This window comes from Gorilla gorilla, chromosome 23 (genome assembly GCF_029281585.2).
Source record: "Gorilla gorilla gorilla isolate KB3781 chromosome 23, NHGRI_mGorGor1-v2.1_pri, whole genome shotgun sequence".
Lineage (NCBI taxonomy): Eukaryota > Metazoa > Chordata > Mammalia > Primates > Hominidae > Gorilla > Gorilla gorilla.
This window is the reverse complement of record NC_086018.1, coordinates 15,837,195-15,851,099: the sequence shown is the minus strand read 5'-3', so window position 1 is coordinate 15,851,099 and position 13,905 is coordinate 15,837,195. Positions and strand designations below refer to the sequence as shown.

At 55.3% G+C, this 13,905-nt stretch overlaps 1 protein-coding gene across 29 annotated transcripts in view; it reads left to right on the top strand.

Annotated features, from left to right (window-relative positions):
• Positions 1 to 13,905, top strand: part of MICAL3 (microtubule associated monooxygenase, calponin and LIM domain containing 3) — a 238,472-nt gene that overhangs the window by 199,181 nt on the left and 25,386 nt on the right. For 23 of the 29 annotated variants that reach the window (XR_010133093.1, XM_063704562.1, XM_055374866.2 and 20 more), the window contains 6 exons: positions 836 to 898; positions 4,297 to 4,410; positions 5,187 to 5,327; positions 5,848 to 5,930; positions 8,136 to 9,954; positions 10,481 to 10,575. Coding sequence is in view for 28 of the 29 variants with exons in the window: in XM_063704562.1 (XP_063560632.1) it covers positions 836 to 898; positions 4,297 to 4,410; positions 5,187 to 5,327; positions 5,848 to 5,930; positions 8,136 to 9,954; positions 10,481 to 10,575 (2,315 nt within the window). In the remaining variant the exon portion in view is untranslated. The remainder of the gene's footprint in view (positions 1 to 835; positions 899 to 4,296; positions 4,411 to 5,186; positions 5,328 to 5,847; positions 5,931 to 8,135; positions 9,955 to 10,480; positions 10,576 to 13,905) is intronic. The other 6 variants (XM_031005636.2, XM_055374887.1, XM_055374885.1 and 3 more) reach the window with 1 other exon arrangement.

Sequence of the window (13,905 nt, the reverse complement as noted above, 5' to 3'; positions counted from 1 at the left end):
GTCACCGCTGCTCTTTCCTCACTTCGTAAAACGTTCTGGTACTTTTCTCAGAGTGTGTCTGGACGTGAATGTGCGTTGGCAGGAAGGGGGCGGGAGGGGCATGTTTGGAAGTGAAATGAAGTCTTGGGAAGAGATTTCTGTCCAGGAGGCCTCCACAGTAGCATCGTCTCCAGCCCCAGGCTTTAGGTGTGACGGTCTGTGTCACACAGTAGGATGAGGATGAACCTTATTCTGGCTTTTTTAAATAAAGGAATAGCGATAAGAGAAGGACCGTGGAGACTGCTGAGGGACATGGTGGCTGCTGTGCCATCTTCCCTGGCGTGCTGTCTTCCAAATACCCACCCTCGGAGTCATCTCTGCTGTCACTCCTGTGTGTGCACATTTTCATTCAGCGCCGGTCACGGGCCACACCCCCTGCCAGGCTCTGAGCATACAAAAGGGGCATTTCCTGCCATCATGAAACAGCATCTAATAAGACGTTTGTTCCTCCGTGGCCCCAAATCTTCACCTGTAGGCAAGACCAACCTCCGTTTCCGGCTTCTGGTGGCACCATGAGCACCCGCATCACTGGGCTGGCCTGTGAGCTGGGGAGCGCTCTGCAGCCCTGGGCCGGCGGCGGCCCTACCTTGGGTTTTCCCTCTTCTCTTCTCATCCTGATTCTCCATCACACAGGCTAACAACAGGGCTCGCACCCCTTGTTGGTGCCGGACAGGCGTCTGTCCTGAATGCCTTCTCAGTTTCTTTCTCTTTGGGATTTTAAGGATGACCTTGGCTCTCCTCGTTGGGAACACATATTGCTGTGTAACTTTGTATTTGTCGTCTGTTTTAAATTCAGTGCCCGACCTTCCCTCCATACGCCACGCGGCGGTGCAGGCCTGGCTGGAGACGGTCTCCGGAGGTAGTCTGGTGATGTTCACTCTCTCCCCACTCACCGTAACCTCTCTCTAGGCGGCTCTGCTGGTACCTTAACACTAGACTCCTGGGCCTGTTGCAAGTGCATGCCAGGGCGGCAGAGGCGGGTGGGGGTACCTGCATGCCTTGCCAGACAGCCCGCCCTTGCATGGATCAGACGCACACCCCCCCCTTCAGGGCAGCTCGGAGGGAAATGTGAGGGCAGGCAGGACAGACACAGGCAGGTTTTTATTGATAGAGTCGGGTAAAAAGGCCAAAGCCAAAGGAACGTTTTTGGCACTGAGAGTTTTAAAATGTGTTGAGAATGAGGTGGTTACCGATTGAGTGTGAAAGGGGAGGAATCAGAAGATATTCCACAAGCCTACCAAGCTATCAGAGAAGGAGGCCGTCAAAACCAGGGGTTTATGGGAGGATGACGGTGGAGAGGGAAGAGCAGAGGATGGGCGGGTGCTATTCAGCAGAAAGTGGGGACAGGCTGGGTGTGACCAGGGGTGACACCAGCCAAATCCAGCCCGAGCTGCAGGCGTCTCTTCAAGTACAAGAGATCGTTGAGCAGCCTGAGTTGTCCTTCCTACATGTTTCTGGAAGTGTGTGTTTCTCACTGAGGGGCTACTGGCATTTGGGGCAGGACAGCTCTTTCCCTTGCAGAAGGTTTAACATTCTTGGCCTCGGCCCTTGGAGTGTCCGTGCAGCCTCCACCACCTATGAAGACACCAAAAATCCCTCCACGAGTTGTCAGACACTGCTGGAGGAAGGGCAGTGTTATCGCCAACAGCACCACTGTCCTAGCGGTCACTTCTGGGATGCGGACATGGGAGCTTGTGGGGCTTCAGCAGCCTGTCCTTGTGTCCTCCCGGCAGTGGGAGAAACAGGCACACACAGCCGCAGGGAAGGGCCACTGCTCTTTGCGCAGAGACGGCCGGCTCCTCTTCTAGATAGCTTGGGTCCCTAGGGCGGTGGGGCAAGAGCCTCCCAGCTGGCGGCTGAAGGAAACCAAGAGCTGAGCGGGTCAGTGGCTCCTGGCTTTCATAGCACATGGCTCATCAACCTGCGTGGCAGCTTCTAGCACCCTGCACTCCGTCTTAACCTGAATTTCACCCCCAGATCCACCCCTCAAGCTGTGTCTCTTTCAACACTGCTGCTGCTGCGTTGATATTTCTCACCTGTTTATTTTTTTTTTTTATCTGTGTGACGATTTTTCCTTTCAAGGTACTGCCAAGGAGTGTAGACTTCTCACCCGCCTGACTCTACCACAGGCATTTCTTAATAGAAAGTCTACAGGAGAGCCGCGTGAAGGACCCAGGCACCAGGGCGGGATCAGGCTAACCCAGGGTGCCCTGGGCTGTGCCCGGCTGGGAGGCCTGTTTGGGTCTCCTTGGTGCTGGCCTCCAGTTCCCTCGCCAGCAAGAGTGTAGAGTTGCCATATTGATCCCTGGGCACCCAGATTCACCCCAACAAATCTGTCAGGCACAGTGGCCCTCTCCATGGGATGGGCCAGATTCTGTTCCAAACGGGGCGTTTGTTCCTCCTTTTCAGAATCGGTGTAGTGCAGCCATGAATTCTTTTATCTTTGCTTCAGAAGTCCCACTCCCTGGTGTTTGATGAACTGTCTTCCTTGAGTGGCCAAAAGCAGTGTTCTCACACCGAGGTTTTAACCAATAGAAATACTTGAGGCATTTCACCCCTGCTTCCCCCAGCAGGTGCCGATGCTGTAGGATAGCATTTGGCATGGCCAGCAACGTGGGCCACTCTGGTATCTCAGGGAGGTACATGGCCCTAACTGTCAGCTAGTCTGGGAACCCGCCTATCTCTCCCTGTGACGTGGGCCGTCTGTTCCCTTCCAAACCTGTTTCATACAGTTCTTCAGACACTAGATTTGAACCGTCATCTTACAAACTGTGCATAAAAGATAAACATAAGCTTAAGGAATTATTAAAGAAACAGAAAATCATATAACTGCCACCCTGTTCAAGGGATAAAACGTTACCAGCATCTTCTAAGTGCCTGGCCTGTGGAGAGAAGATTACTTCCGAGGCTGCGCCCTCCCATTTCCACATGGCTTTTTAAGAAATCCACCTAACCGGGCGCCATCAGTTCCCTGCTCCCCAGCCTGGGGCTTTGATCCGTGCGGACTCTTGTATATGGACATCAGAGCATAACTCCTTTCTCCTGAAATTAAAACCCTTAGGGGTAATTTGAGGGTGGCTGGGCTTGAACCCTAGGAGAGCCCGCAGGCCCCCGGCCAGTGGTCCCGTGAGTCTCAGGTGGTGCGGGTCTCACAGTGTCCTCAGAGCAGAGCGTGCCGCCCTCTTCCTGCTGGTGCAAGTTCGGAGTGTGGGAGTGGGGGACGGTGTGTGCGTGCTTAGGGGCCGGCTCCTGGGGAGGGGAAGTTGTCGAGGGTTTTGCCTCATTTTGCAGCCCTGAAGGGCCACTTGGAGTCCAGAGGATGAACTTTACATACCTTCAGCCCCCAGTGCTCTCCCAAAGTATTAGTATTTCTCTAAATTATTGCAAGGGAAGCTCATCTGGTGCCCCTGCACACAGCGCTGTGGACAACCCCCTCAGCTGGCTGGACCTCAGACTTCTCGCTAAAGAAACGGTCCCTCTAATTATATTGCAGGCTGAGTGTTTCTTACCTGAAATGTTTGAGACCAGAAGTGTTTTGGATTTCGAATTTTTTTCAGATGTTGTAATCTCTGCATATACATAATGAGAGATCTTGGGGATGGGACACAAGTCTAAACACAAAATGTATTTATGTGTCATATATACCTTGTACACGGTAGCCTAAAGATAATTTTATATAATATTTTTAATAATTTTGTGCATGAAACAGAATTTTAGGTGTGACTGTCACCACGAGGTCTGCTGTGGAATTTTCCACTTGGCCTCTTGTCAGTGCTCAGAAAATTTCAGATTTTGGAGCATTTTGGATCTTGGATTTTCAGATTCAGGATGCTCAGCCTGCATTATGAGGGCTGAATGACCCATGGTGTGTGAGGCGGTCAGCACACAGCCAGGCTTTGGCAGATGCTGCTGGGCCGAGGCCCAGAGAAGCAGCATTTCCCCTTCCACCCTCCTCCAACTGAGGTTCCTACAGCAACCTTTGGGGGAAGAGGAACAATGCCCCCACCTTCAGCCGCTCTTCTCTTCCCACTTGGCCCCTAGCATTGAGAAATGCCCACCTCCTGTGTTTGGGGGCCCCGGGCCCCCCCAGCACCCATGCTACGTGTGGAGAGCCCCCTGGGCCTGGCAGCATCTCCCCTCTCCTGGGGCCTGCATGGCAGCGCCCTGAGAAAGGCAGTACCTCTCGCCCCCGTGAAGATGCAGCCTGTCTTGTCTGTCCTCCTTTTCTTCCTTCCTTTGAACCTTTCTGCTTTGCAGCCCCATTGGATGAGAATGACCTAGAGGAAGATGTGGACTCAGAACCAGCCGAGATACAAGGGGAGGCAGCAGAGGATGGGGACCCAGGGGACACTGGTGCTGAGCTGGATGATGGTAGGGGTCCGCCCTCCCCGCCCCTGTGGTGGGAGCTCAGGGAAGATGAAGGCAATATGCTTTCCAGCAAAATCAAGCTCAGTGAGGCCGCCGTTGGGCCTCCTGGTTCCTTCTTGGCTCCACCGTGGCTGGAATGCATCTCATTCCACCCAACCACCACCTACCCACGAGCACCAGGCGACTTGGCCTGCAGTCATCCAGCTGCAGCTGGGTGCCTGAGCCAACCTGTGGCTTTATACAAGGCCTTTAATTCTGCTGACTGGCTCCCAAAGCTACATACCTGGAGATGTGTTCTGCATCGCAGTCTGGTTGTGGGGGGCTGAGGGGGTCAGGGACGAGGCTGGGAAGAAGGAGAAGAACCCAAGCTTGCAAGGGGGCGCAGGCCTCAGCTGTGGAGTTGGAGTGGTGGTCAGGGCTACTGAGAGGAGGAGGTGCATAGAAGTGGGCCTGTGAGGCCAGGCCTGCCCTCCACAGGCACACCCTGTCTTTCTCTGTCGCAGCCCATCATGTGTGACTGTTGCTGTATTTTAAAAGAAACAGAGCCCCACAGGCTTTGTTGCGGCCCCGCATTGCAAAGGCAGGAGGGTGCTCTTGGCCGGGCCCCTCAGGAGCGGGGGTGGTCTGGTAGGCAGGTCTGTCCCTGCGTAAGAAGGGCCTCCAGGCCTGCACCTGAGCAGTTGTGTTGCAAATGAGCAAGTGGCGCGGCTGCTCTCAGGTGGAAAAGGAGTTGGCCTCACTTAGGGTGTGCACCCACTTCTGCCCCTTCCCTCTGCCAGATCAGCACTGGTCTGACAGCCCGTCGGATGCTGACAGAGAGCTGCATTTGCCGTGCCCAGCTGAGGGGGAAGCAGAGCTGGAGCTGAGGGTGTCGGAAGATGAGGAGAAGCTGCCCGCCTCACCGAAGCACCAAGAGAGAGGTGAGCCTGTCGTTGATGGGAGAAACAACTTTCAGAATTCCTACGAGGGCCATATGCACACAAGAGTGGCTCAGGGGCCAGGCGCTTCAGAGCAGAGCCACGGTGCACGCCAGCCTCCGAGGTGTGGGCAGCTCCTTGCCTTTTCCTCCTCTGTCCATCCTCCCTGTGCCACAGGCTGCTGCAGTTGCTTTGGCCAAAGGCCCTTTCCTTGCGTAGTTTGGGTCTGGGAGAAGGTAGAAGGTTTGTCCTGAAGCTCTGTGTGCAGAGTCTGCACATGGAGGAAGCCCACGGCCTGACCTGGTGTTGACAGGAGCACCTGCAGAGAGTGCCAGGCAGCCCCGGGAAGACAGTTCCAGGACCCTGGCCTCTGAGAGAACCTGTGCTTTCCAGGAGAACTGGGAGCAGACTCAGCGACTCGCCCTCTACCCTCCCCTCCACCCTCTGGGGCTGGCTGATAGGGGTGCCTTCCTGACACATGGGGGGGCTTCCTCTTGTAAGTCCCTGTGTTCATTCTTTTCAGGTCCCTCCCAAGCCACCAGCCCCATCCGGTCTTCCCAGGAATCAGCTCCTCTGTTCATTCCAGTCCACAGCCCCTCAACAGAGGTAAGGGTTTGGGGCTCGCTGTGGGGTACAGAGAACTAATGGGACCCCAAGGACACATAATAACTTCTCTGTTTCAGGGCCCATGGTGTGGGTCCCACCAAGACTGGGGCTAACATAGCCTGCTGGCCTCCTCATTCTGAGGAACACTGAAAACTATCATCCTCCTTGTACTAAGTGGAGCTGTTGATGACAGGAGTGGCCTTGGAGTTCCAGCTCAGTACTCTTGGGGATGAGGCCGTCTGGGTGGTACCTACTACCTCTGCCCCACTCTGATCCCAAACCTGAGTCGTCTACCCCGTGTCACTGTGTTAGGTCCACATACCACACACCATATGTTTAATTTAAACATAAATTTAGTAAAAATAAATAATTTATTATATTTAATAAATGTATAATAAACATAGGTGTATTAAAACTGTTTATAAATATAAATTTATTAAAATTTATGTTTATAAATATAAATTTATTAAAATTTATTAGAACAAATTTATTTTTTATAAATTTGTAATATTAAAAATAATATAATTATAATTTTTATGATAAATGGCATAAAACATTTGATAGTTTATTAAAAATAAATTTGTTTAAATTAAAGCAATAATATCGATGGGATGGTTGGTTTGATATGACAAATGCATTTTTAACATTATGTTAAAATAAATGTATAACCATTGAAATTTACAACATCTGGCCAGGCGCGGTGGCTCACGCCTGTAATCCCAGCACTTTGGGAGGCCGAGGCAGGCAGATCACGACGGTCAGGAGATCGAGACCATCCTGGTTAACACAGTGATAGCCTGTCTCTACTAACAATACAAAAAATTAGCCGGGCGTGGTGGCGGGCGCCTGTAGTCCCAGCTACTCAGGAGGCTGAGGCAGGAGAATGGCATGAACCCAGGAGGCGGAGCTTGCAGCGAGCCGAGATGGCACCACTGCACTCCAGCCTGGGCGACAGAGCGAGACTCCGTCTCAAAAAAAAAGAAATTTACAACGTCCATGCAGACAGCCTGTGGTGTGCGAACCGCATGGAGAATGCTGCGAAGCCAACTGTGACAGCAGGTCCTGTGGAACATGGTTTGGGAAATACTGTCTGCAGGCCAGATCAGGGAGAAAGCTGGAATATAAGGCCTGCATCTGCTTGATTTAGTCTTTGGGATTCTAGGAAGCATGGAACTATTCAGTGATTTTTTTTTTTTTTTTTTTTGAGAGAGGATCTCACTCTCTTGCCCAGACTGGCATGGGCAACAGTGCAGTGGCATGATCACGGCTCACTGCAGCCTCCCAACTCCTGGGCTCAAGCAGTCCTCCTGCCTCAGCCTCCCAAAGTGCTGGGATTACAGCATGAGCCACTGCGCCTAGCCCGTTCGCTGATTGGATTTTTTTTTTTTTTTTGAGATGGAGTCTCACACTGTCGCCCAGGCTAGGATGCAGTGGTGCGATCTTGACTCACTGCAAGCTCCACCTCCCGGGTTCACGCCATTCTTCTGCCTCAGCCTCCCGAGTAGCTGGGACTGTAGGCACCCACCACCACACCCGCCTAATTTTGTTTTTGTATTTTTAGTAGAGACGGGGTTTCACCGTGTTAGCCAGGATGGTCTCGATCTCCTGACCTCGTGATCTGCCCACTTCAGCCTCCCAAAGTGCTGGGATTACAGGTGTGAGCCACTGCGCTCAGCCGTCTGTGAAATGGGGAGGCTTTGTTTGAGGCTCTTGGATGGGGTGATATAAGGGCTGGTGCAGGAATCTCTGCACATCTTTGAGCTTCCTGGGGAGGACAATTTGATCATAATGCACCGTGATAAATAGCTATGGTAAGTCTTCTTACAGTCCTGGCCCCTCTGTACGTACGTCAGGGATCTTGGCGCTCTGGGGCCTCCTGGAGGGTGAGAACTGCATTCCTCTATGTCCTTTTGGCCAGTGTTCCTGTGAGTGGACAGAGAATATAGGATGTATTTGAGATGAACCAAATCCTGAAAACCCAGTTTGTCTAAACTAAGCAGAGTGGTTCTAAGGTTCTAAACACTGAACACCTGGAGCAGAAAGTGGAAAGGGTTCTCCTGGAGCTGTTCTAATAACAGCTGGAAGGACGGGGAAGTCCTGCAGCAGGCACAGGTGCAGGCACTTTGAGTGAGAAGGCTCCCCGAGGATGCTGCTGGCCGTGAAAGCCCGCACCTTCTCAGCGGCTTCTGTCTTCCTTCCCTGTAGGTGCCCCAACTCCCAACTGTCCCTGCCGCCACCCAGGAGAAATCACCTGAGGAGCGCCTTTTCCCTGAGCCTTTGCTCCCCAAAGAGAAGCCCAAAGCTGATGCCCCCTCGGATCTGAAAGCTGTGCACTCTCCCATCCGATCGCAGCCAGTGACCCTGCCAGAAGCTAGGACTCCTGTCTCACCAGGGAGCCCGCAGCCCCGGCCACCCGTGGCGGCCTCCACGCCCCCACCCAGCCCACTCCCCATCTGCTCCCAGCCCCAGCCTTCCACCGAGGCCACTGTCCCATCCCCTACCCAGTCCCCCATACGCTTCCAGCCTGCCCCGGCCAAAACATCCACCCCACTGGCCCCTCTCCCTGTCCAAAGCCAAAGTGACACCAAGGACAGACTGGGCAGCCCCCTTGCTGTGGACGAGGCCCTCAGACGGAGCGACCTGGTGGAGGAGTTCTGGATGAAGAGTGCGGAGATCCGCCGCAGCCTCGGGCTCACACCTGTGGACCGCAGCAAGGGGCCCGAGCCCAGCTTCCCCATGCCTGCCTTCAGGCCAGTGTCCCTCAAATCCTATTCCGTTGAAAAGTCTCCCCAGGATGAGGGACTCCACCTTCTCAAGCCTCTGTCCATCCCCAAAAGGCTGGGCCTGCCAAAGCCGGAGGGCGAGCCGTTGTCCCTGCCAACCCCCCGGTCCCCGTCCGACAGAGAGCTATGCAGCGCCCAGGAGGAGCGCAGGGAGCTGTCCAGCAGCTCTGGCCTGGGCCTGCACGGGAGCTCCTCCAACATGAAGACACTGGGCAGCCAGAGCTTCAACACCTCGGACTCCGCCATGCTCACGCCCCCCTCCAGCCCGCCCCCGCCGCCGCCCCCGGGCGAGGAGCCCGCTACCTTGCGGAGGAAGCTCAGGGAGGCCGAGCCCAATGCCTCGGTGGTCCCGCCGCCCTTGCCTGCCACCTGGATGCGGCCCCCCCGGGAGCCTGCTCAGCCCCCCAGAGAGGAGGTGCGGAAGTCGTTTGTGGAGAGCGTGGAGGAGATTCCCTTTGCTGATGATGTGGAGGACACCTATGACGACAAGACTGAGGACTCAAGCCTGCAGGAGAAATTCTTCACGCCCCCGTCCTGCTGGCTGCGCCCCGAGAAGCCTCGCCACCCGCCCCTGGCCAAGGAGAATGGGAGGCTGCCTGCTCTGGAGGGGACGCTGCAGCCACAGAAGAGAGGGCTGCCCTTGGTGTCCGCGGAAGCCAAGGAGTTGGCCGAGGAGCGCATGCGAGCCAGGGAGAAGTCCGTGAAGAGCCAGGCGCTGCGGGACGCCATGGCCAGGCAGCTGAGCAGGATGCAGCAGATGGAGCTGGCCTCAGGCGCCCCCAGGCCCCGCAAGGCGTCCTCAGCACCCTCCCAGGGCAAGGAGCGCCGGCCTGACTCCCCCACACGCCCCACTCTCAGGGGCTCCGAGGAGCCCACCCTGAAGCATGAAGCCACCAGCGAGGAGGTCCTCTCCCCGCCGTCGGACTCAGGGGGCCCAGATGGCTCTTTCACTTCATCCGAGGGCTCCAGTGGGAAGAGCAAGAAAAGGTCGTCACTCTTCTCCCCCCGCAGAAACAAGAAGGAGAAGAAGTCCAAAGGCGAGGGCCGGCCCCCGGAGAAGCCCAGCTCCAACCTCCTGGAAGAAGCCGCCACCAAACCCAAGTCCCTGTGGAAGTCCGTCTTCTCCGGGTACAAGAAGGACAAGAAGAAGAAGGCCGACGACAAGTCCTGCCCCAGCACCCCCTCCAGCGGGGCCACGGTGGACTCTGGAAAGCACAGGGCGCTTCCCGTCGTAAGGGCAGGTGCGTCAGCAGCCGGGTCTGCGTGCAGGCAGAGCGGGAGGGGTGCGGGAGGGGCTGGGGTCACTGGGGCTCTCAGGATCCACACTCACATGCTCCCCGCCGAGGGTTCTCAGGAGCCGTGCTGACCTGGAGAAGGGACCGAACCGTGGGTTCACAGGGCATAGCCAGCTTAGTAACAGAATTCTCAAAGCCAGCTTGAAACCGGACCAGGAAGACTGTGGAGGTTTGTGCCCTTCCTAAAGTCAGACGACCCCAGAGGGGCCCACTCGTGCACAGGGCAGAGGGCAGTGCTACCAGGAGGGGCTGGGCAGGCCTAGGTGCCACCCGCTTAGCGTCAGCTCTGCCCTGCCCAGGCAAAGGTTGGTGTCCCAGCTCCTGGCTCCCCAGGATGGGGGATGGATCCCTTAAACTAAAATGAATCCAGCCCCCCACCCGGCCTCCTTGGCTGCACATGGGAGCGTAGGAGCAGGAGAGGGCTGCGCCTGCTGTCTGGCGCCGTCCTCACGTGGCCTCCCTCTCTCCACAGAGCTGCAGCTCCGGCGCCAGCTGAGCTTCTCCGAGGACTCAGATCTCTCCAGCGACGATGTCCTTGAGAAGTCCTCACAGAAGTCCCGGCGAGAGGTGGGTAGTCAGGCAGGGGGGCTTCACAGGGCCTGGGGCCCTGTCTGTTCATTGTTGGGCTTTGGTGGGGTAGAGGAGAGGGAGAGCAAACCGGAAGCCAGGGATGGACAGCTAGTGGCGCATAGCCAGCTGACTGCTGACCCAGCCCTATGCACTGAGGCAGTCACGCTGGGCTTTCTACATGGGAGCTAGGGCCGTTGGCATCCACAGCAAGGGCTTCTGATTTCTTGTGAAGAAGAAAAGACTGGAGCCATTCCTGTGTCACACTCCCCTTCTCTGGAGGAGGCAGCCTGGCATTGTCTTTCTTCATAGGTGATCCCGCGGGGAGCAGCCCGCCAGCCCCAGGGCCTGGAGAACACTGCGCAGTCCAGGGCTGCTGGCAGGAGCTGGGACCTCAGGCACTGAGCATTGTGCCTGGTCCTGCCCGTTTGGTGGGTTTGATAGTTAGGGAGGGTTTGTCGTCTTAAAGGACTGGTCCGGGAACTGACCTGCAGGGCTGCTAGGTCTGACTCAGCCCCTCACTTTCCAGAGCCCAGGACTTTGGGTGGATCCAGTGAAGGTGGAGGGAGAGGAATCAGAGCACACTCTAACAGGCACCTGTCAGCATACAGGGTGGGCGGAGCTCTGCGGAGTGTCATGTCACCCCACCTCCACTGTCCAGCCCTGGGGCCTGTGCTCCTCCTCCTGGCTGGGGGCAACCCGGCTGTCTCCTGCTTCCTGCCTCCCTTTTGCGTGAAAAGCTTCCCCAGAATGTAGCATGCCTTCATTGCAAGGCTTCTGGGGCTTGGACTTGAGTCTGCCCTCTCCTGCCATCCAATAGCCCAGTCAGGGTGGGCCATGGTGCGCCTGAGCCCGTCACGTGCCCATTTGGTGAAGATGGCTCCTGCAGCCTGATCCAGTTCCTCTTTAAATAACTCGGCAAACTGGACGCTTTATTTCACATCCCCTCCTTGGTGCATTCGTCTCCCTTGGCCTTTCCAGCTCTTTGGCCCCTCTCCTAGAAGACTCTAGAGAGCCAGACCTCTCCTCCTGCTCCACCCTCTACAGAGCCAGGCTTCCTGGTGCCCCAGCCAGGCCAGCAACTGAGTTAGGGTTGGGATCTGCGCCTTCTCAGGGACCGGGAGAGTGTGCCTTCATCAAGGCTCCCAGTCGAGCTTTCCCAGTTGCACTGGGGCTGAGCTGAGAATTCCCCTGGGTTTCTATGTGGGTCCCTAAACACATCCCAATACTGGTGACGGGTGCTGCTTTAGGGGGTCAGCAAAGAATGGAGAATGTGGTCCCAAGCTCACTGCCTCAGTGGTGACAGTGTGGACATTCAACCTATTGTGTCAGCTTGGCCACCCACCTCCCTCATGTTGCTGTGGTGGGCAGTATGCCCACTGCTTCTCCATCCATGAAGCACCTACTGCCTGGGTTGGCTGTGCCAACGCTGGTACTTGGTGAGCCTCCCCAGGGCCCAGCAGATACGAGGAGCAAGGGAGAAACAGGAACAGGACCCCAGGAACAAGCTATGGACACCAGTCATGGAACCCTAGAGCCAGAGGGCGGCCTCTAAGGCCCCACGCTCCAGGGGCACCCACAGAGGCAAAGCCATTTGCTAGACGTCACATACGGAATACTAAAGCCAAAGCCAAGCCTGGGGGACAGACAGGCTAGCGGATGGCCGACCTAGAGGACGGCTGAGGACCGAGGAGACGGTCGAGCTAGGGGATGGATGACCTACGGGACGGCCAGGCTAGGGGATGGATGACCTACGGGACGGCCAAGCTAGGGGTTGGGTGACCTAGGGGACGGCCAGGCTAGGGGATGGATGACCTAGGGGACGGCCAGGCTAGGGGATGGATGACCTACGGGACAGTCGAGCTAGGGGATGGATGACCTACGGGACGGCCAGGCTAGGGGATGGATGACCTACGGGACGGCCAGGCTAGGGGATGGATGACCTACGGGATGGCCAGGCTAGGGGATGAATGACCTAGGGGAAGGCCAACCTAGGAGACAGATGACATGGGAGACAACCGAACCACGGGCAGCTGACCTGACTTCCGCATGGTGTGGAGTCAGCCTGAGCGAGGGCTGGGTGCTGTGCCTATTCAAGACATGGATGCTAAAGAGGAAAACAAACCAAACAAAAACAGCCATAAAGGACATTTTGGGAACAATTAAATTCAACTGAGGACTGGATGATAGTATAAATGTGTAATATTATCAAATTGTTAAGTTCCTTGCAAGTGATAAAGGCACTGTTAATGTACTTTTATGTAGGAAACTTATATAGGAAAATGTCTGAGTTCTTAGGAAGTCCATCCTAAAATGTTTAGGGACGAAGGGTCGTGGTATCTACCAATGATTCATTACAAAAGGTCATATAAAAGATGACATACAGATGAAGTGTGTGGCAAAATGGTAACCTTTGGCAGACACAGGTGAGAGGCATGTGGGTGTTCATTGTCTTCCTCTTTCAACTTTCCTGTGGGTTTAAATCTTTCAAAATAAGTGTGGGGAACAGGGGCTGTAAAGTGAGGATGGGGTTTGACCTGCCTCGGAAGGAGGAAGCCCCTTCTGCCAGGCCAGGATCCTGGGGCCACTCCAGCAGCAGACGCCTCCTCCCGCCTCACAGCATCTGTGAAACAAGAGCCTGGGTTTTGTTTTGTTATAAATTTTTAAACCAGTCAAAATACTTATTTTTTATTTAAAATGTTTATTATAGAAAATTTAGGATAATTCAGACTTTTAAAAAGTCACCTGTAGCCCAACCTACAAGAGAGAACTTGTGTTTACCTCTTTTCTAATTGCTCCCATTTGACTTTAAATACAAGCAATGCAGCTGCCTCTTGAGCCCTGCGGCCCACCAGGGTGTGGCCTGGGTACCCTGCCACCCCGCATCCAGATTCACAGCAGAACGTCAGCTCCTGTGGCTGGCCACCACCTCAGGCACACAGGGACGGGTGGTGACTTCGCCCCTCCCAGCCCGGAAAACGGGTAGATTGTGGGAAGGCAGCCACTGCCCCCCATTACTGTTGACATCAGCCATAGGTGAAGATGTTAGTGCTGTTCCTTGGGGTGTGGTCCATAGTTCCTGTGGGCTTTTTGCAAGCCGCTTCGGGAAATCATCTGTCTCTTTTTCTGAACCGGCTTGTTCTCATAACGACATTCTCTTGTTCTGATTTGTGGGAGAGGTGGGTCCACCTGAGGCAGGCGGGACACAGGTGCTCAAAGTCGAAGGAGGCAAATTTATTCTTCCCTCGCCTGTAGGCTTGGGAAGCACAGCTCCGCACAAGGCCGCCCCACAGATGGGATGGATGGAGCAACAGGGAGCGCGGCTGGGGT